Source organism: Equus quagga, chromosome 1 (assembly GCF_021613505.1).
Source record: "Equus quagga isolate Etosha38 chromosome 1, UCLA_HA_Equagga_1.0, whole genome shotgun sequence".
In the NCBI taxonomy this organism is placed as follows: Eukaryota; Metazoa; Chordata; class Mammalia; order Perissodactyla; family Equidae; genus Equus; species Equus quagga.
In genome coordinates this window covers 12,505,173-12,527,779 of record NC_060267.1, presented here as the reverse complement: position 1 = coordinate 12,527,779, position 22,607 = coordinate 12,505,173, and the positions used below count along the sequence as shown (strand labels likewise).

The 22,607-nt window shown below is 38.7% G+C and overlaps 1 protein-coding gene and 1 pseudogene across 1 annotated transcript; one reads left to right on the top strand and one right to left on the bottom strand.

Annotated features, from left to right (window-relative positions):
- Positions 1–12,544: 12,544 nt before the first annotated feature.
- On the top strand, positions 12,545–14,204 carry LOC124228960 (olfactory receptor 2AP1-like). Its single transcript, XM_046644053.1, has one exon. It carries the CDS (start codon positions 13,017–13,019, stop codon positions 14,124–14,126), a length of 1,110 nt encoding a protein of 369 aa, XP_046500009.1. The 5' UTR covers positions 12,545–13,016; the 3' UTR covers positions 14,127–14,204.
- Positions 14,205–16,839: 2,635 nt separating this feature from the next.
- On the bottom strand, positions 16,840–17,604 carry LOC124250546 (AN1-type zinc finger protein 3-like; annotated as a pseudogene).
- Between the last annotated feature and the right edge of the window lie 5,003 nt (positions 17,605–22,607).

Genomic DNA, 22,607 nt, shown 5'->3' with positions numbered 1-22,607 from the left:
CCAGGACACTGAAGCAAAGCAGGCAAACTTAACCACCATGCCACCAGGCCGACCCCTGTAATTAGATTTTAAAAACTCTCCGTGAAGCAAGTATAAAGGGAACACATCTCCACATAATAAACGTCATACACGACAAGCCCACAGCTAGCATCATACTCAATGGTGAAAAGCTGAAAGCCTTTCCTCTGAGAGCAGGAACAAGACAAGGCTGACCACTCTCACCACTTCCATTCTGGTAACAATTAGGTAAGAAAAAGAAGTAAGAGGCATCCATACTGGAAAGGAAGAGGTAAAAGTGTCCCTATTTGCAGATGACACGATTTTATGTATAGAAGACCCTAAAGACTTCGTCAAAAAACTGTCAGAACTGATAAACATATTCAGTAAAGTTGCAGAATACAAATCAATACACAAAAATCTGTTGTGTCTCTATAACTAATAGCAACCTATTAGAAAGAGAAATAAAGAAAACAATCCCATTTGTAATTGCATCAAAAAATACCTAGGTTGGGGCTGGCCCTGTAGCCGAGTACTTAAGTTCACGTGCTCCGCTTCAGTGCCCCAGGGTTTCACCAATTCTGATCCTGGACGTGGACATGGCACTGCTCATCAGGCCATGCTGGGGTGGCATCCCACATAGCACAACCAGAGGCACTCACAACTAGAATACACAACTATGTACTGGGGGGCTATGGGGAGAAGAAGAAGAAAAAAAAGAAGATTGGCAACAGATGTTAGCTCAGGTGCCAATCTTTAAAAAAAAATACTGAGGAATAAATTTAACCAAGAAGGTAAAAGACCTCTATGTTGAAAACTACAAGACATGAGTGAAATTAATTGAAGGAAACACAAATAAATGGAAAAATACTCCACGCTCATGGATTGGAAGAATCAATGTTGTTAAAATGAGCATACTAACCAAAGCAATCTAGAGATTCAATGCAATCCCTCTCAAAGTTCCAATGGCATTTTTTAAAGAAATAGGACAAATAATCCTAAAATTTGTATGGAACCGCAAAAAACCCAAATAGCCAAAGCAATGTTGAAAAAGAAGAACAAAACTGAAGGCCTCACGCTCCCTGATTGCAAACTATATTACAAAGCTATAGTGATTAAAGCAGCATGGTATTGGCATAAAAACAGATACATTGATCAGTGGAAAGGAATAGAGAGCTCAGGAGTAAACCAATGCATACATGGTCAATTAATTTATGACAAAGGGGCCAAGAATGTACAAGGAGGAAAGAACAGTCTCTTCAATAAATGGTGTTGGGAAAACTGGACAGCCTCATGTGAAAGAATAAAACTGGACACTATCTTACGCTGCATATGAAAATTAGCTCAAAATGGATTCAAGACTTGCACGTAAGACCTGAAACCATAAAACTCTTAGAAGAAAACATAGGCGGTGAGCTCCTTGATGTAGGTCTTGGTGAAGATTTCTTTTCAGTGAGGAAGGTTGGCTCTGAGCTAACATCTGTTGCCAAAATTCCTCTTTTTTTTTTTTTAGCTTGAGGAAGATTGTCCCTGAGCTAACATCTGTGCCAATCTTCTTCTATGTTGTATGTGGGATGCTGCCACAGCATGGATCGATGAGCAGTGTGTAGGTCTACACCCAGGATCTGAACTCATGAGCCCTGGGCCACTGAAGCGGAGCATGTGAACTTAACCACTACACCACTGGGCCGGCCCCTTGGCAAGAATTTCTTGAACCTGACACCAAAAGCATAGGCAACAAAAGCAAAAATAAACAAGAGAGACGACATCAGACTACAAAGCTTCTGCACAGAAAAGAAAACCATCAACAAAGTGAAAAGGTCACCTATCTCAATGGGAGAAAATATTTGCAAATCATATATCTGATAATGGTTAATATCCAAAATATAGAGAGAATTCATACAACTCAATAGCAAAAAAGCACAAACAATCTAATTAAAAACTGGGCAGAAGATCTGAATAGACATTTTCCCAAAGAAGGCATACAGATGGCCAACAGGTACACGAAAAGATGCTCAACATCATTAATCATCAGAGAACTGCAAATCAAAACCACAATGAGATATCACCTCACACCTGTTAGAATGTCTATTATCAAAAAAACAAGAAATAACAAGTGTTGGTGAAGATGTGGAGAAAAGGGAACCCTTGTGCAAGGTTGGTGAGGATGGAAACTGGTACAGCCACTGTGGAAAACACTATGGAGGTTTCTCAAAAATTTAAAAATAGAGCTACCGTATGATCCAGCAATTCCACTTCTGGACATCAATCTGAAGAAAATGAAAACGCTAACTTGAAAAGATGTATGCATTCCATGTTCGTTGCAGCACTATTTACAACAGTCAAGATATGGAACAGCCTAACTGTCCATCAGTGGATGAATGGATAAAGAGATTGTGGTGTATAGATACGTATACAGTGGAATGATATTCAGCCATAATAAAGAGTGAAATCTCACCACTTGCAACAACATGGATGGACCTCTAGGGCATTGTTGTTAAGTGAAATGAGTCAGACAGAAAAGGACAAATACTGTATGATCTCTCTTATATGTGGAATCTAAAACAAAACAAAACAAAACAGAAAAACAAGCTCATAGATACAGAGAAGCGATTCAGACTGGTGGCTGGCAGAAGTGAGGAGTGAGGGATGGGAGAAATGATTGAAGGGGGTGAGAAAGAAAAAAAATTTAAAGATTGTTTTCTTCGGCAGCTTTTAAAATTTTCTGTTTATAACTAGCTTTAAACAATTTTTAAAATTGTTGTGCCTTCCAGTTTATTGTGGTTAGGGTTTGTTGAGACTCTGGTCATTGGATTTATATTGTCCACCTTTTGAATTTTACAATATTTTCACTCATTTCTTCAAATATTTTTTCTCTCCCTCCTTTCTCCTTTTTTAAATGAGACTCTAATTACACAAGACATCAGGCCTCTTAAATTTGTCTCACTGTTCCCTGATGCTCTTTTATGTTTTTAAAAGTTTTTTCTTTGAGTGTTTTATAGAGGAAGATTTTACTGCTATTTCTTCCAGTTAACTAAGTTTTTCTTCTGCAATATCTAACTGATGTTAAAACTATTCCACATGTATTTTTCTCAGACGGTGTAGTTTTCGTCTCTGTAAGTTTGACTTGGATTTTTAAAATAATTTTAATGTTTTTACTTAACCTTTTCTTTCTTCTATATTCTTCAAAGTGTGGAGCACAGTTACAATTACTGTCTTAACTGTTTTATACTGTTTACAGTTATAACTACTGTATTTTGTTTTAATTGTATCGTCTGTTTTAATTTTAATCTATTTTAATTGTATCACCATTTTGGGGCTATTTGTATGTATTGATTGTTCTACTCACTATATGTTGTATTTTCCTGCTTCTTTCCATGCCCGATGAGTTTGATCATGTCAGCCATTATGAATTTTACCTTCTTGAAGGCTGGATGCATTTGGATGTCTGTAAAGATCCCTTAGGTTTGTTCTGGTATCATTTAAATCACTTGGGAACAGTTTTTCTCTCAGGTTCTGTGTTAAATCTGTGTTAGAATGGACCAGAGCAGTGTTTAGCCTTGTGATTTTTTTGCCCAAGCTGAGGCAAATCTTTCTGAGTAATACCCAGTAAACTATGAGAGTTTTAGTTATGTTTGATGTGGATAGGAACCATTTCCATCAGTGTGGGCTCAGAATATGGTTCTTCGCAACTCTTTGGGTGATTCTTACCTCGGTCAGGCAATTTCCTCATGGGTATATGCTGATCAGCACTCAGCTGAACGCTCATGATGGGCCGTCTGTAGATCACAGATATCTCTCTGTGCCTCTCCCACTTCTCCATACTGTCTTGTGAACTTTAGGCTCCCTGGACTACCACCTACACCTTCCCAACTCTAGCAGACTGATGGGCTCCACATGGGTCCCCCCGACCCCACACTGTCTCCAGGAAGTAAGCTGAAGTAATCATCTCTCAGGGATCACTGTCTGGCATTGTCTGATGTGAATTATCTGGAAAACTTTGATTTCATATATTTTAGTTGAATTTTTAGTGGTTTAACCTAAGAGGGCATATATGCTCCCTGTTACTCCATTTCAGCTCAAGCCTATTATCTTTCTGCGCTCTTTTCCTCAAATCAAAACATTTCCTAACGTTCTAAATATTTGAAAATATAGAGTGACTAATAATCATAACTTGCTGCTTTGCTTATTCTAAATATTCCTATAAACACTTCTTTCCTTTGGTTATGATTAAATTTTTTCTCCTCTTAAAACACTTTTTTGTTTGGCAGCATTCTATGTTTGGTCTCTCACCTTACGTGTGAAACGAGTAGTGCTCTTTGCTACCTAATAGAAGTTTACTATTATTTGCACTGGGTGTTTGTGGCAGGAGTATCAGGGAAGGCCTGTAGGAGATAAGATGCCATCCAAGATCTGGCAATCTAGCCTAGACATGAGTCAAGAATACAGTAAATGTTAATTTGCAGAAATATCCATAACACTTTGCAGTACTCCTATAAGTAGGTGGGTTTTGTCACCTCTTGAATGTGTGCTGTTTTTATGACTTGCTTTTATCAAGTAGCTGCCGCCATGGAATATTTTAGTGAAAATGAGGAACATAACTGTAACCTTGGTTGGTTATTTCTAAGCATCTGGGGAACTTGGAGAAAGAAAAGTGATCATCTCAGGATTTTAAGCTTCCATCTCGTTATGAAAAAGGAGTCAGATAACTATGACTTCCATTAGCTCCAGGACTGAAACCCTTGAAAACCAACCCAAGTCTAATCTTGTGGATGAATTCATTTCTAGGCAAATTGAATTCACAACCTCCAGTGTTTACTCGAGGGCACATATGGGTAGATTCCATTAACGCCCCATATTCCGCTTAACCATCTTTGCCAGAGAAGTAGACATTTATATCCTGTCTCAAGGGTTTGAGCTCTTCTTGCCTGAAGAAGATGTAATGATATAATGACCTCTTTTGAGGTAGATTTCTTGCAGGAGAATACTGAATTCGTTCAAGATCTACCCTCACTTTGTCTCATTGCTTGGAGTCCAATAACCAGACTCAAGCTCAAACAGACTCCAGGGCATTGGGTACAGTATGACCTGGAAGGAGGTATCACACGCACCTAAAGAATTTCAAGACAGCTTATTTATATCAACAGAAACCTGAGGAATATCTATGTGAATGAATCATTAGAGTTTTAGAATTAGGGTAAAGTGAGAAGAAACAATGGATTGGGTTGAATTTACTGATGTGAATGCTGGTCTCTCAAGTTGCTGGACGTGACTCTACTTGGCCCAAATGTGTCCTACACTGAATGAAATTGAGATTTCAGAATTTCCTCCTTTTGCTATTGAGAAGGCATCCAAAGACTTAAGGAGATTGAGATACTGGAGCAGATTTATTATGTAAGACTAGCTCATCTACTCTCCAACAACACCCCAGGAAATTCCAGACGTTCAGATTCCATTCCATTCATCAGACATTGAGAAACACATTGTTGACAGGGAGCCGTGGTATCCTGAAGTGCTCTGTAGTGACTATTCCCTAAAGTCCAGGGATGACATTGGGAGATGGTGCTATTGAAAAGGGCTCCCCGAATTCAATGGGATGAGGAGACCCTGACCTGTAGGCGTCAGGTGGTAGCACTTAAACCCAAGAAATAAGATAAGCGTGGTTACTATAGCAGCCAGCAGAACTGAGAGATTTGAAATGCAGAGACCTCTGGTGTTGGCTAAATGACCATAACGTCTCTAGGGACTGAAATAGATTGGCAACCAGAATGGGGAAAGGATCGTCTCTTCACTAAGTGGTGTTGAGAAAACTAGATATCCACATGCAAAAGAATAAAACTGGACCATTATATTACACCATGCACAAAAATCAACTCAAAATGGATTAAAGAATTGAATGTAAGACCCAAAATCATGAAACTTCTAGAAGAAAACATAGGCAGTACACTCTTTGAGGTCGGTCTTAGCAGCATATTTTCAAGTCCCTTGTCTGAGCGGGCAAGGGAAACAAAAGAAAACATCAACAAATGGGGCTACATCAAACTAAAAAGTTTCTGCACAGCAAAGGAAACCATCAACAAAATGAAAAGAGAACCTAACAATTGGGAGAAGATATTTGCAAACCATATATCGGATAAGGGGTTAATATCCAAAATATACAAAGAACTCATACATCTCAACAACAAAAAAACCAACAACTCAATTAAAAAATGGACAAAAGATCTGAACAGAGATTTCTCCAAAGAGGATATACAGATGGCCAACAGGCATATGAAAAGATGCTTAACATCATTAGCTATCAGGGAAATGCAAATCAAAACTACAATGAGATACCACCTCACTCTGGTCAGAATGGCTATAATTAACAAGACAGGAACCAATAAGTGTTGGAGAGGATGTGGAGAGAAAGGAACCCTCGTACACTGCTGGTGGGAATGCAAACTGGTACAGCCACTGTGGAAAGCAGTATGGAGTATCCTCAGAAAATTAAAAAGAGATCTACCATATGATCCAGCTGTCCCACTGCTGGGTGTTTATCCAAAGAATTTGAAAACACAAAGGCATAAAGATACATGCACCCTTATGTTCATTGAAGCATTATTCACGATAGCCAAGACTTGGAAGAAACCTAGGTGCCCATCAAGGGACGGTTGGATAAAGAAGATGTGGTATATATACACAATGGAATACTACTCAGCCATAAGAAATTATGAAATTCAGTCATTTGTGACAACATGGATGGACCTTGAGGATATTAGGCTAAGCGAAAAGAGTCAGAGGGAGAAAGTCAAATACTGTGTGATCTCACTCATAAGTCTTTATCTTCTGATAAAAACAACTGCAAACAGACACATAGCAACAGAGACTGGATTGGTGGTTACCATAGGGGAAGTGGGGGGGGGGGGGGGGAAAAGGGGGTGATTAGGCTCACATGTGAGGTGATGGACTATAATTAGTTTTGAGTGGTGAACATGATGTAACCTATACAGAATTCAAAATATATTATGATGTACATCTGAAAGCTATATAATGTTATAATCCAATGTTACTGCAACAAAAAAAATAACATGATCTATTTAAAAAACGGAATACTATTGACTTTCTAAAAATTTTATACTTCCAGGGCCGGCTCCGTGGCCGAGTGGTTAAGTTCGCACGCTCCGCTGCGACGGTCCAGGGTTCAGATCCTGGGCGCGGACATGGCACCGCTTGTCAGGCCACGTTGAGGCGGCATCCCACATCCCACAACTAGAAGGACCTGGAACTAAGATATACAACTATGTATTGTGGGGGTTGGGAAATAAAGCAGGAAAAAAAAAAGATTGGCAACAGTTGTTAGCCTAGGTGCCAATCTTTAAAAAAAAAAAAAATTTATACGTCCCTATTGTGTAAAATTGAATGGAAATATGTGTTTCTAATGAAGTAAAATTAAGTTTCAAAACAAATAAAAATGACCAGATGGAAAAAAAATAAAATAAAAATATTTAGGACTGGATGAAAAAGTAAATATGACATATTAATATATAAGCCAGAGAAGTGCTGAAGAGAAATATAAAGAACTAAATGTTTACATTGGAAAAAAGGAAAATCTTGGATAACCTGGAAGAAATACAAAGTTTCTAAAAACATGTAAGCTACGAAAACTGAATCAAGAAGAAATAGAAAGCCTGAATAGACGAATAACATTAAAGGAGATTGGAGCAAAAACCTCTCAGCGAAGAAAACTAGGGCCAGGTGGCTTCACAGGTGAATTCCACTACATATTCAAAGAATTAATACTAATCCTTCTTAAACTATTGTAAAAAAAAATAGAAAAAGAAGGAACACTTTCAAACACATTTTATGAGGCCAGCATCACCCTGATACCAAAGCCAGACAGAGACACCACAAATAAAGAAAACCACAGCCCAACATCCCTGATGAACATAGATATAAAAACCCTCAACAAACCACTAGAAATCCAAATTCAACAGTATATTAAAAGGATCATACACCATGACCAAGTGGGATTTATCCCTGACATGCTAGTGTGGTTCAACATAAGCAAATCAATCAATGTGATATACTACATTAACAGAATGAAAGAAAAAAAAACACATGATCATCTCAATAAAGGGAGAAAAAAAAATTTGACAAAATTCAACATCCATTCATGATAAAAACTCTCAACAAAGTGGGTATAGAAGGTTCTTACCTCAACACAGTAAAGGCCATAATATATGACAAGCCCACAGCTAACGTCATAATCAATGGAGGAAAGCTGAAAGCTTTTCTTCTGAGATCTGGTACAAGACAAGAGTTCCCGCTCTCACCATTCCTAACAAACACAGTACTAGAAATCCTAGCCAGAGCAATTAGACAAGAAAAGATATAAAAGGAATCCAGATCATAAAGGAAGAAGTAAAAGTATCTCTGTTTGCGCATGACATGATCACATGTGTAGAAAACCTTAAAGACTCAACAAAAAACTGTTAAAACTAATGAATTGAGTAAAGATGCAGTGCACAAAACCAATACACAAAAATTAGTTGTGCTTCTATAAACAAAAAATGAGCTATCCAAAACAGAATTTAATATTTATTCATAATAGAAAAAACAAATAAAATACTTGGGAATAAATTTACCCAAGAGGTGGAAGACTTCTACACTGAAAATTATAAAACACCAATGAAGCAAATTAAAGAAGACACAGATAAAATGGACACATATCCCATGCTCATGGGTTGGAAGAATTAATATTGTTAAAATGTTCATATTATCCAAAGTGATCCACAGATTCAATGCAACCCGTAACAAAATTCCAATATAATTCTTTACAGAAATAGATAATCTTAAAATTCATATGGAACCACAAAAGACTCTGAATAGCCAAAGTAACCTTGAGCAAGAATAACAAACCTAGAAGAATCATACTTCCTGATCTCAGGGTATATTACAAAGCTACAGTAATCAAGTAAAGGATAGCACTGTTTACAATACTGGCATAAAAACTGACATATAGAACAATGGAACAGGACTGAGAACCCAGAAATAAATCCAGACATCTACAGCCAACTGATCTTTGACAAGCATGCCAAGAACACACAATGGGGAAATGATAGTCTCTTCAATGAACAGTGTTAGGAAAACTGGATATCCATATGCAGAAGAATGAAATTGGACCCTTATCTCACAACACATACAAAAATCAACTCAAAGTAGATTAAAGACTTAAACATAAGACCTGAAACCATAAAACTACTAGAAGAAATACAGGCAAAAGCTTCTGAACATTGGTGTGGGCAATGATTTTTTGGTTTTACATCAAAAGCACAGGGAACAAAGGAAAAATAGACTGGTGGGATAGCATCAGACTGAAAAACTTCTGCACAGCAAAGGAAACAATCAACAAAGTGAAAAGGCAACTCACAGAATAAGAGAAAATGTGTGCTAACCACATATGATAAGGGGTTAATATTCAAAATATATAAGGAATTCCTACAACTCAATGGCAAAAAAAAAATACATAACCCAAACAAAAAACAGACAAAGGACTTGAAAGGACAGCTCTCCTAATAAGACACAAATGGCCAAGAGGTATATGAAAAGGTGCTCAGTATCACTAATCATCAGGGAAATGCAAATCAAAACCATAGTAATTCCCTCATTGGAGAAGAGAAAATGGGAAAAGTTTGTGGGCCATATACTATGCACCAGGCACTGATCTACCTTAACAATTATAAGTCTAGTTAATGAACATTATAATCCCCATTTTACAGAACAGGGAAGTGAGATTCAGAGAGATGAAGTTTCTTGTGCCACTCAAGATGGAATTGATTATTGTGCTGTATTTGGTCAGACCGCATTCCTTGTCTGGGCCTCATCACCATTGTGAGAATTATATGAAACCATGTATGGGGAAGCCATTTGTAAGACATTTGTGCAATGGGTATTTTGTCCCTAATTCTGGCGTTTTCTTCCCAAGTCTAGCATTGGTTTTTCTGGTGTTTGTACTCTATTGATCATTAGGTGATTAACCTGATAAATTAAGGGCTGTGAAGGTATTTTGGGGTTGCAAATGGTTAGCCCTCCCACTTAATAAATACATATCTTAACAAGTTCTTCACTATGTTAAACTGGAAATTTGCAGGTATTTTCTCAGAAGTGACTCCTGGCCCAACAAGGACTCCCACCTCTACCTCAATATAAGCATTCCACTTCTGACTGTTTTATGTTTCATTTCTGCATGTACATTCCAAAAAAAATGAAAATTACTGTTTCCTGCTTTTAGGCAGTAGTCTATAAAAGGGCTAATTACAGCCAGGCTAGTGACGTTCCAAAAATGTGGCTTTTCAGGACGTTCCTGAGCTGCAAACGTTTTCACCTAAGCTGCTTGTTCACGGCCACGTCCAGCTTTGCCCACCAACTGGACAAGGCAGATGCTGAGACTCCATGGTCTTCCTCTTCTCTCACCTGATGCTCTCTTGCTAGCCACCGCAACCTCACCTCCAAGCTAGTCTCTCTGGACTCCCATCCCTTAGCCATATGTTTCAAATCTATTCCCAAAGTTGTCAACAAAGGACAATCATTAGCCTGTTCCAAACAAGGATTCCCCAGGGCAGCTTGTGCTTCTTCCCCAGTGCATGCTCCCAATAAAGCAAACATAACCTCTGTCACTCTGGGTAAAGTATAATCTGGGGTGGGAGGAGGAGGTCATATTCTGCCTTCTGAGGTCATTAACCTCACCTGTCCTAGAACAAAAAAGTCCAGGACTACTCTGCTTCTCAAAGTCCTTCTTTTAGCCTCCTATTTATGGCTCCACTTTAAAAAGACAGACTATCCAAAAACTCTGATTCAGCTTTGGTCTGAATTAGTGGAAGAATAGAAATAGGTAAATCCCCACTAAACAGATAAAGGACAGCAGAAGATTATGTCTTACCAATAGAAGCCCTGGAAGTTTTTATTTCTGTGAAATACAGGATAGAATTTGATGGCAGATAGTGTTGAAAATGCAATCGATTTTATATTATTTTGTAATTATGCGGCCTTACAATTTTTATTCACCTCTAGGAATATTTAAGACTAAAATCCCACGGTAGCCATCTGGATAGTGAAGTAAGGAAGTATGTTCCCTGTTTATAGCTTCGTTGATTTTCCTCCTCTGTGGTCGTGAAGGCTGAGACTGATGCAGATGTGAATACACAACCACTCCCTGAAGATTCCAGGTGGGTAACCAGGAGGGCAAGAGCATCCAGAGCGTCGTGTAAGTTTTTTTGATCCCTCATTGCAGCTGCGACTGCAAGCCACTAGTGGGTTATGGAATTAATTTAGTGCGTTACAACTAGCATTTGAAAAAATTTTTAAATAGGATAAAAAGTATCAGATTGTATCACACGTAGTAAGTAAAGAGTGTTCCATGAAAATTTTGAGTTAGATATCTATGTTTGCCAGAAAATGAAATAAATGTATAATGCATTATAATCAAAAAGTTATAAATATTTATTTTTTAAAAATACATATAAAATGTCTTGAATAGCTCAGTAAGGACACTCCCACATAATGTGCCTCTTTAACCACATGAGCTCACGAACCAGTAGAGACTTGAAATGCTCTTGAAGTACTTAAATATGGTATCTCCTAGAAAATTCTGGATCATATTTTTATATACTTTTCCCACAAAATTTCTATATCCACATAGACAAAATGTTTTACATATGATTTAGTGGATTCATATACGTGGTAAATCCAATCCAGGAATTAATGGATCCCTTGTCAAGAACTCTTGCTTTAAGTATTTTTGAGACAAAATATAAATACATATACATAATGTAAAGTCAATTCAAATATTCTTCAATCCATCTCTTATTTAAAAGCAAAGTAATCTTAAATAAAATTAAAAATTTTGAGGTTTATCTGACAGAAAAGGCAACTTTAGAAATAGGCTATGGGGGAGAAGGGGCATAAAGGAGTAAGAAAGGGGCTGCCCCAGGACCTCCACTGCCCCCACCCCTTCAGTGGCCAGTCAGTGCTGCCGGAAGTACGAGGAATGCTCCACCTCACCTGGCAACCCCGTCCTCCTCCACCAATGGAACATTTCTTGGATGTCCCAGCTTCCGCTTGGGCCAGCCAGCAGCCACCTCCCCAGTGCAAGTACCCGTAATCTCTGATGGGAGGGGCTCTGCTGAGCAGGAAAGCAGGGGGCCAGGGGCCCATGGCTGTAGCTGGGAGTTAGCAGCTTTCCTCTCACATGTTGGGGCTTAACTTGGGCATAGTCACAGAGAGGGCAGAGGAGGACACAGAACCCCTCCTCCCTACTCTTGTGCTCCGGGGTCTCTGCTGCCGGGGAAGGGGTCCTGGGGTATGACGAAGATAAGGGAAGGAAAGCTCCTAAAATTACCTTGGAATGTAAAAGAGTCTCCCTGCCCTTAGTAGAAAGCAAAACTCTGGATCTAAAGATTCTGAATGAATTTGAGTAAATTAATGCAGATTTTTATTCTAATCTAATATTTACTGAGCCCTAGACAGGTACGCAGAATAGTTCAAAGGACAGAATGACATAAGCCTGATACTGTGCAGATCTTTGAATTCTAAGGACAGACATGAGCAGAGAAGCTGGGAGGATCCATTGGGAAGAAGTGAGGAGCTGGCACTTCTTGCCATCAAGGGACTTGAAGGAGTTGGACTAGAAGGAAAATGAGAGGCTGCTATAATCATGTGAAAAATAAAAACAGAAACAGCAGGGAAGAGTAAGAAAAATAGCAACTCTGAGAAGAGACAGGCAGACAAAGGAAGGAGGGCAATGAATAAAATCAGTGAGAAACAAAGAAAGTGAATACAGGGGAAGAAAATTCGTAACTATTCTGGAAGGAGGCAGCTGCTGGAGGCCTTCCTCTATGAACTCATTTCACAGTTTTCGAACATCATCTATGAGGCAGACACTTGTTTGATGTTGGCACTGGGGAGAGCACCACGCAGGTAAATAATGACAAGAACTTTCCTACACAGGGCAAGTGGGACTGGAAAGGATACAACACCATTCAATGTGTCCACTGGTCTGGGTCATGTCATCACAGGAAAAGTTCATGGTCCATCTCCTTTTGTTCTCTTCAGATTTCACCTGTCCATTCAGAGTACTTCTTCCTTTCTCATCTTTTATTACTGTCATTTTCCACCTTGAGACTCAAGATTTTTCAACAATGAAAAATAAAACCATGTTGACTGAGTTCATCCTGCTGGGTCTAACAGATGCCCCTGAAATGCAGGTGGTGGTTTTCACCTTTCTGCTCCTTGCCTATTTACTCAGCATCATTGGAAATCTGACTATCCTCATCCTCACCTTACTGGACCCCCACCTTCAGACTCCCATGTATTTCTTTCTCCGGAACTTCTCCTTCTTAGAAATTTCCTTCACAAACATCTTCATTCCCAGGGTCCTCATCAGCATCACAACAGGGAACAAGAGTATCAGCTTTGCTGGCTGCTTCACTCAATATTTCTTTGCCATATTCCTTGGGGCAACAGAGTTTTATCTCCTGGCTGCCATGTCGTATGATCGCTACGTGGCCGTATGTAAACCCCTGCATTACACAACCATGATGAGCAACAGAGTGTGTACCCAGCTGGTTCTCTGCTCTTGGCTGGCTGGGTTAATGGTTATTATAGTACCAATCACTCTGATGAGTCAGCAGGACTTTTGTGCATCCAACAGGCTGAATCATTATTTCTGTGACTATGAGCCCCTGCGGGAACTCTCCTGTTCAGACACAAGTCTCATAGAGAAGATTGTCTTTTCTGTGGCATCTGTGACCCTGGTGGCCACTCTGGTGCTAGTGGTTCTCTCCTACACATTCATCATCAGGACAATTCTGAAGCTCCCCTCTGCCCAGCAAAGAACAAAAGCCTTTTCTACTTGTTCTTCCCACATGATCGTCATCACCCTCTCTTATGGAAGCTGCTTCTTTGTTTATCTTAAGCCCTCAACAAAAGAACCAGGCACATTCAACAAGGGAGTAGCCCTACTCTTTACTTCAGTTGCACCTTTGTTGAACCCCTTCATTTACACTCTAAGGAACCAACAGGTAAAACAAGCCTTCAAAGATACAGTCCAAAAGCTTATGAATCTTTACAGAATTTCAGAATTAAAGCCTTAGTGGATGAGTCCTTACTGTGTACCAAGCTGTCTGCCAATTACTAGGGATCCAAAAAAGAGTTAAATTCCAATGAGAGAGACTTGGAAATAAATAAATTACAATCTGTTAAATGTTTATATGAAGAAATGATTAAGGTTTTATAAATGAAAAAGCAACGCAACCTGCCTTAGAGAGTCAATAAATGTTTTCAGAGAGGATGCCAGTTAAACTTAGTCTGGAGAAGTAGGAATAAGTCAAACAAGCAGAAACAGAGAAAGAGAAATTTGGGTAGGAAGAATATTGCTGGTAGGAGCACAAAATTTTGGTCCAACTGGATTGAGTAAACATTGTCATTAATTTCAATGAAACAAAAAAGAGAAAGGACAAAAGTTGTGGAGATGACAGCTTTAGTTTTTAACGAAGTTAAATCCCATTTTAAATAAATTAAATGCCCATAATGTCAAGGCATCTGAATTTGGGACCAGATCTATGGATTTAGCAGTCCTTACCAAGTAGATGATAATGATGTTGTGGCAAGAGACAAGGTCATGAACAGAAGCAAGTTTAGAAAAGGTTCAAATATTAAACTCTAAGGATCCCCCCTAAATTTGAAGAGTGGAAGAGGCAGAAGTGATATTAAGAAAGGCAATAGATATGTGGAAATCATGGGATGAGAATGTCTCAAGAAACGTAGATGGTTGACAACGTGAAATGGTGCAGAGGGCAATTAGTGTGAAGATTGAAATTATGAGAACTAACAATTAGAGTGTTGTTGTTGATCTCAATCATTTTCAGTAAATGTGGTCCTTGTGGGTAGGGTAGGAAGTCAGACTGTAGTGCGATACCGGTGGGTGGGAGCTGAAAAGTTAGAGAATGGTAAAATGGAATTTCAAGAGTGGAGAAATGAAAAGAAGAACAACCTCCAAGTTATGCTTCCTATGACTTCTCATTACTAGTATCTGTGCTTTGTCATTACTAGCATATAAGAGCAATGATTATATACTTAAAGTCTGTATTTGCCTCTAGTCTGTAAGATCTAGAGTGCAGGGATAATGTCTTCTTGATCACAATTCCATCCACAATGTCAAATAATTAGTCATTGAATGAATGAATATATAATGGATGGGAAGACAGATGGATGGACAAATGAATGAGGGAGCCCAAAACTGAAATTTTCTTTAAGTACAGAAGCGTGATCATCTGACAGTTTATATATTGAAAACAATGCGTTAGCAAGGCATACTTCACAAGGACTCACTTGATCTGCCTGGAAATTCCACTCTATTTTACAGATGAGGAAGCTGAAGTTTAAAGAGGTGACGTAACTTGCACAAGGTCACACGTCTGAGTGCCTGAACTACAATTAGAAGCCAAATTTGTCTGGTTCCAGAGTCCAACTGCTTAACACTGAGCAATACAACCTCCCAGCCATTCTAACTTGTTTTAAAGTTCACTCCACTAAGCATTTCTAAGTATTTTGAGTAGCCTTGGCTTTCTACCTGTTTCCCACTTTTTCCAGGCTCTCAACAAGCTTTAGATAGAAGCCTTTAGGATATGAATCTCTTTAGGAAGTTGAAAGCATATAGAAGCCCATAGTATTCCATTTATGACTCTTTTTTTAATATATATATGATTGATTTAATCTTTTTCAGCAGGAGAAAAAAGAATAAACTTACAAGATTCTTTTAATATTTTCACAATGTTAAAACTGAAACTGAGTTCTAGGTTATGTGTGTAAGTAAATCTAGAACACAAAAGGGTTAAAAAAGATTGCTCTCTTTTAAAAACACAAGAGTTTAAGCTTTCCTTACATTTAACAAACTTCACAGAACAGATACCGCAAGGAAACAAGCCCTTCCCCTCATCGCCAGCCGTACCCTCAGGAAGCGAACACGGGGTGCAAGTCCTGTGTGCCGCTGCTCCCCATCACTGATCAACTGCCAGATCCTTGCACTTGGCAAATGGCGACCCAGAGCCAGTGGAGTCAGGCTGTGCCCCTGGTGGCTTCTGATGACCACGGGTCCTGTGTAGAAGAGTGGGGTCTCCTCTGTGGACTAGTCTTGAGCGGAGCTAATTTTCAAAGTGAGGTTACCGTTTCTCTCCTGGCGTGATGAGAGACTTTTTTCATAGCAAGTCAGATAAAGAATTTTCATGAGAACCTGTCCCTTACCCTACTTCCAGCTCTGTGGGAGAGCAAGGCCACCACCCAGCCCAGCCACGAGGGCAATCTCAGCAGCCTCCTGTGGCCCAGGCACACGTGGGCATCAGGAATCCTGGCTACTGGGACAAAAGATAAGTGAAGAGGTGAAAGGCTGAACATTAACCAGAGTTTCTGGCAAAGCTGTGTGCGTCATCAGAACTTTAACACCAGTTTCTACTCCTCTGTTAAGTCAGAGTCTGTCTGAAACACTTTCCGCTCAAGGCTTTTTATGAGTTTGACTACAGCAGTGACAGGTATGTGCTGTTTTAAATCCACTAGCCATCCTCAAAAAACAATATTCTTCATGTTTTAATTTTATACAGTGGCTAGCAGGCACCTTAGTAACCAGCCAGAAATCAGTTTCAACCACCGTCAACTCCTAAACTACAGCACCAGGATGGCTGACTGAAGAAAGGAAACAGACTGGTGGAAGTCTGACGGGTGCCCAGTATAAGGTGTCTGGCTGACTTTGTCCTAAATGAGGATAACATTAGCGAACTAAGAACAGCGTCGTGCAGTGGCCGTGCCTGGCCTTTAGGAGCACCCCTCCCCGATGCGCTGGCAGGAGCGCCCCACTTTCTGGTCCAGTTTCACCATTTTCATGATGGTTTCCTCTGGGCCGTGGCCCCTGTGGTCAAATGTGCAGTCATGCTGCTCGGGGAGGCAATGTAATATACACAACACGTAACCACAGCGGCACCATCCCAATTCCTGCTGCACCAGCTGCAGTTTGGTTTGGCACTGGGAGCACCAACGTAGACTCTTCTGTTTAGATCGGCTGGTTTCCTGGGATGGTTCAGTATTCTGCAGTAGTGGTGGCCCTTTCACTGGCGAAGCGTCATTCTCAGGCTGTAAATCTGTACCACAGCATCTTTTGGTTGGCGTGATTAACGAGACATGAGCTGTGTCTGTGCATGGCCCATACGTCTCTTTACTTGGGTGAAGTCACATTGAGTTCTGTCGGAAGCGGCTGCTGGCTGGGACTAAGTTGGCGTGGTTATCGAAGTATTGTTGTCACTGGTGGTCTCCTCGGAAAACGAATTTGCTTGGCTCTTGTGCTTGGGGCAGAATGATCGTCTGGTTGTTTCTTTTGAAAATCTTGTATCCTAGCCACGGAGAAAATTGTAATCTACTCAATGTGGCTGGATTCATTTAAGTTTCCTTTAATGAGTAATCTCTTCTAGCTTCAGCAAAGCATTTGGAACAGGGGTTCATAGTCTTGCTGGACCCCCAGAAGCCGCAGGAATAGCGAGGCAGCAGGCTGGGCGCTTTGCTGTGCTCGCTCTGGACGCCTCTCATGGAGCTCAGCGGCCGCAGAGGTGGCAGCAGCTGGGTCTGGGCCCTACTTGGAGGAGGCGGCAGCCCACTTATGACTCCTGACTTCTTTTAAGAAGCTACTCTTTTTTGTGTCCGTGTCTCTTCTGAACAACGTGAGACTATTTTTTACGTTTAAGAAGGAACAGAAAGACCCCAAGAGCATGGGACCTGAGAGAGCAGTATGTTTCCTTCAGCCCTACCCCCGTAAGCTTCCGACGAGGATTGTTATGAACAAGGAGGCTCATATCTACTACTAACTGTGCTGCCTCCTCCTTATTCATCTTCTTTCTGAGTGATGGTCAATGGTTTTGGTTCCTGGGCTTAAGGGCAGGAGTGATGGCCTTAGAGCATATAACACAGTGCCATGCCCATAATAGGCACTCAGTAAATGTTCAGTTAGTAAAAGAATAAATAAATGAGTGATTATGTTTTTACTACATAACGTTCAAGCAATTTTCATAAGCTTTTCTATTACCTACTTGTGTTTTTTAAAGGGCCAAACTCTTTCTCTTCTGAACACTTTTAAGCAAATTTTGAACCACACAGTTATTTCTTTGTAGAGACATCCACAAATAAATCTTCTGTTAATGTTACTTGTTTAATATTATTCTAAGAGCTATTTTCTGCTTTTCTCAGGGATATTCATAGGTAAATAAATAAAAAGCAGAGCCAAATTTTCACGAAAGCAGTTTAAGTATGTTTAGAAGTCTAAGAGACACATATACATTTAAAAAAATGTTTTCCCCATCCATCTGTCTATCTACACTCTACTATTAGGAATTAAATTATTTGATTTGAAGTCTTTCTTCCTATTAAAATGCAATTAAGAGAAGTGGTGTATTGGTGCACTGTAGTAGCAAATATCCCCCAATCTCAATGGCTTACATAACAAAAGTTTATAATCTCTCGTACTATATACGTACAATGTAAGTCAGCAGCAAACTCTGCTCCATGTGGTCTTTCTGCATCATCTTACTACATGCTGCCATCTCCACATGAGATGCTTCAAGTGTCACAAAAGGAAACACACAGAACTGGAATGTCTGAAACCTGCAATTGAATGCTCCACCCAAAACCCACTGGCCCAAAGGAGTTAACAACTGCAAAGATCCAAGAAGTGTGATCTTCTCACACACACGGAAAGAAGGAAAAGAGAACATGAGAACTTGTGTGCAAAAGATGAGAACACCCTGTGGGCTAGAAAATGTGACCTTTTTTCCAAATGACAGCCAAGTTGTAAACAGGATTGGCTACGGAAATTTGGCAGAGCAAATTACTGGTGTGGAAGCTGCAGTGAGATAAAATGAAGGAGACAACTTCCCATAGTTTGGCATTTTTAAATATAAATCATATCATGTCACCCTGTTCCTTAAAACCCTCTAATGGTTTCTCATTATTTAAACTCCAAGTTCAGAGGAGTCAAAGGAAAAAAATGAAGAAGAGTGAAGAAAGCCTACATAAATTATGGAATATCATTCAAAGAAACAATTTACACATTATTGAAGTCCCAGAAGGCAAAAGAAAGAGAAAATGGGGCAAAAATTTTATTTAAAGAAATAATGACTGAGAACTTCCCAAAATCTGGGGCAAAAAGTGAACATCCAAGTTCATAAAGCTCATAAGTCCCCCAAAATCTCAATCTAAAATTATCTTCTCCAAGATACGTTACAATAAAACAATAAAATCAATAGCAAAGAAAGAAGTTTAAAAGCAGCAAGAGAAAAAGCTTCCTCACATACTAGGGAACATACATGAGACTATCAGCAGATTTCTTAGCAAAAACCTTGCAGGTAAGGAGAGAGTGGAATGATATATTCAAAGTGCTGGAAGATAAAACTACCAACCAAGAATACTTTACCCGGCAAGACTGTCTTTCAGGAATGAAGAAGAGAGAAAGATTTTCCCAACAAACAAAAGCTAAAAGAGTTCAACACCACCAGACATACTTTACAAGAAATGGTGAAAGTTCTTCAAGTTGAAATGAAAGGATACTAATTAGTAAGATGAAAACATAAGAATATATAAAACACACTGGACAAGGTAAGTATATAGTCAAATTCAGAACACTCTAATGCCATAATACAGTGGTGTGATAATCACTTAACGCTAGCATAAGGGTTAAAAGACAAAAGTATTAAAAATAACTATAATTAGAGTGATTTTTAATGGGAATACGATATAAAAACAAGTAAATTGTGACATCAAGAATGTAAAATCAGAGGGGAATAAAAGAGTGGAGTTCTCGCATGTGATCAAAGTTAAGTTGTTATCACCTTAAATTAGACAATTATATCTAAAAAAGTATAAGATATGAAAGTGTGTAAACTTTATGGTAACTACAAAGGAAAAATCTACAGTAGATACACTAAAATATAAACAGAAGGGAATCAAAACTTACCACTATGGAAAATCATGATTCACAAAGGAAGTGAGCAAGAGAGGAAGAAAAGAACATGGGAATGACAAAACAACCAGAAAACAATTAATAAGACGCATTAGTAAGTCCCTATCAATAATTACTTGAAATGTAAGTGGATTAAATTCTCCAATGAAAAGGTATAGAGTAGCTGAATGAAAAAAAAAGACACAACTATATACTGCCTACAAAAGACTCACTTCAGCTTTCAGGACGCACATAGGCTCAGAGAGAAAGAGTGTAAAAGATCTTACATGCAATGTAAACCAAAAGAGAGCAGAGTAGCTATACTTATATAAGACAAAATAGATTTTAAGTGAAAAGTTCTGACAAGAGACAAAGGTTATTATGTAATGATAAAAAGGTCAGTTCATCGAGAGGATATAACAATGGTAAATATATACACACAACATCAGAGCTCATAAATATATAAAGCAAATACTAATAGAACTGAAGGAAGAAATAAACAGCAATACAATAATAGTTTAAAGACCGTAATACCCTACTTTCGACAATGGATAGATCATCTAGAGAGAATCAATAAGGAAACAGCAGAGTTGAACAACACTACAGAAAAAATGGATTTAACAGACGTATACAGAATATTCCATCCAACAAGAGCAGAATACACATTCTTCACAAGTGCACACTGAACGGTTTCTAGGATAGATCATACATTAGGCCACAAAACAAGTCTCAACAAATTCAAGAATGGAAATTATATCAAGTATCTTTTCTGACCACAATGGTATGAAACTAGAAATCAGCAACAACAGGAAAGCTAGAAAATTCACTGATAGGTGGAAATTAAATAATACACTCCTGAACAACCAGTGCATCAAAGAGGATCAAAATGGATCAAAGAGGAAATCAGAAAATATTTATAGACAAGTGAAAATGGAGACACAATATACCAAAACTTATAGGATGCAGGAAAGCAGTTCTAAGAGGAAATTGATTGCTATAAAGGAATACATTAAGAAAAAAGAAAGATCACAAATAAACCAAAAAGCCCAACATTACACCTCAAAGAAATAGAAAAAGGACAAACTAAGCCCAAAGTTAGCAAAAGGAAGGAAGTATCAAAGGTCAGAGCAGAAATAAATGAAACGGAGACCAGAAAAACAATAGAAAAAAATAAAACTAAGGGCTGAGTTTTGAAAAGATAAACAAAATTAACAAACCTACACTAACCAAGAAGAGAGAGGACTCAAATAAATAAAACTGTAAATGAAAGAGGAGACATTAAAACTGATACCACACAAACACAAAAGATCACAAGAAACTACTATGACCAATTATATGCCAACAATTAGACAACCTAGCAGAAATGGATAAATTCCTAGCAACATACAACCTACTAAGACTAAATCATGAAGAAATAGAAAGTCTGAACAGACCAATAATGAGTAGGGAGATTGAATAAGTAATCAAAAACCTCCCAATAAAGAAAAATCCAGCATCAGATGGCTTCACAGGTGGATTCTACCAAACATTTAAAGAAGAATTAATACCAATACTTCTCAAACTCTTTCAAAAAATTGAAGAGGATGGAACACTCCAAATTCATTTTAGTGAATCAATTCACTAAAGATCAGCAAGATCAGCATTACACTGATTCCAAAGTCTTCCAAAGGAGACTGCAGAAAAAGAAAACTACAAGCCAATATCCCTGAAGAATACAGATGCAAAAATACTCATCAAATACCAGCAAACCAAATTCCACAGCACATTAAAGGGATCATCCACCATGATCAAGTGGGATTTATCCTTGGGATGCATGGATGGTTCAACACAAGCAAATCAATAAATGTGACACATCACATTAACAAAATGAAGGCTAAAAATCATATGATTATCTCAATAGGTGCAAAAAAAGCATTTTACAAAATACAACATAATTTGATGATTAAAACACCCAACAAAGTGAGCAGAGAAGGGTCATACCTCAATATAATAAAAACCATACATGACAATCCCACAGCTAACATCATACTGGACAGTGAAAGGCTGAAATCTTTTCCTCTAAGATGAGGAAGAAGATATGGTGCCCACTCTCCCCACCCCTATTCAACATACTACTGCAATCCTATGGAGAACAATTAGTCAAGAAAAAGAAAGAAAAGGTATCCAAAACAGAAAGGAGGAAGTATAATGATCCGTTTGCAGGTGACATGACCTTCTATATGGAAAACCTTAAAGACTGTATTAAAAAACTGTTAGAACTATCAACAAATTCAGTAAAGTTGTAGGATACAAAATCAACACATAAAAATCAGTTTTATCTCTCTACGCTAACAATGAACTCGCAAAAAAGAAATTAAGAAAACAACTCCATCCAGGGGAAACTGTCCCCACCAGAAGAACGTCGATATAAATAGTTGTCCACTTGGTCCAGAAGGAGAGTTGTCTAGAAGTATTGATCCATGCCATTTTTTTCCCTTTTTTTTTTTTTTTTTTTGGTGAGGGAGATTGGCCCTAAGCTAACATCGATTGCCAATCTTCCTCTTTTTGCTTGAGGAAGATTGTCATTGAGCTAACCACAGCTTGGCTTGATGAGCGGCGTGTA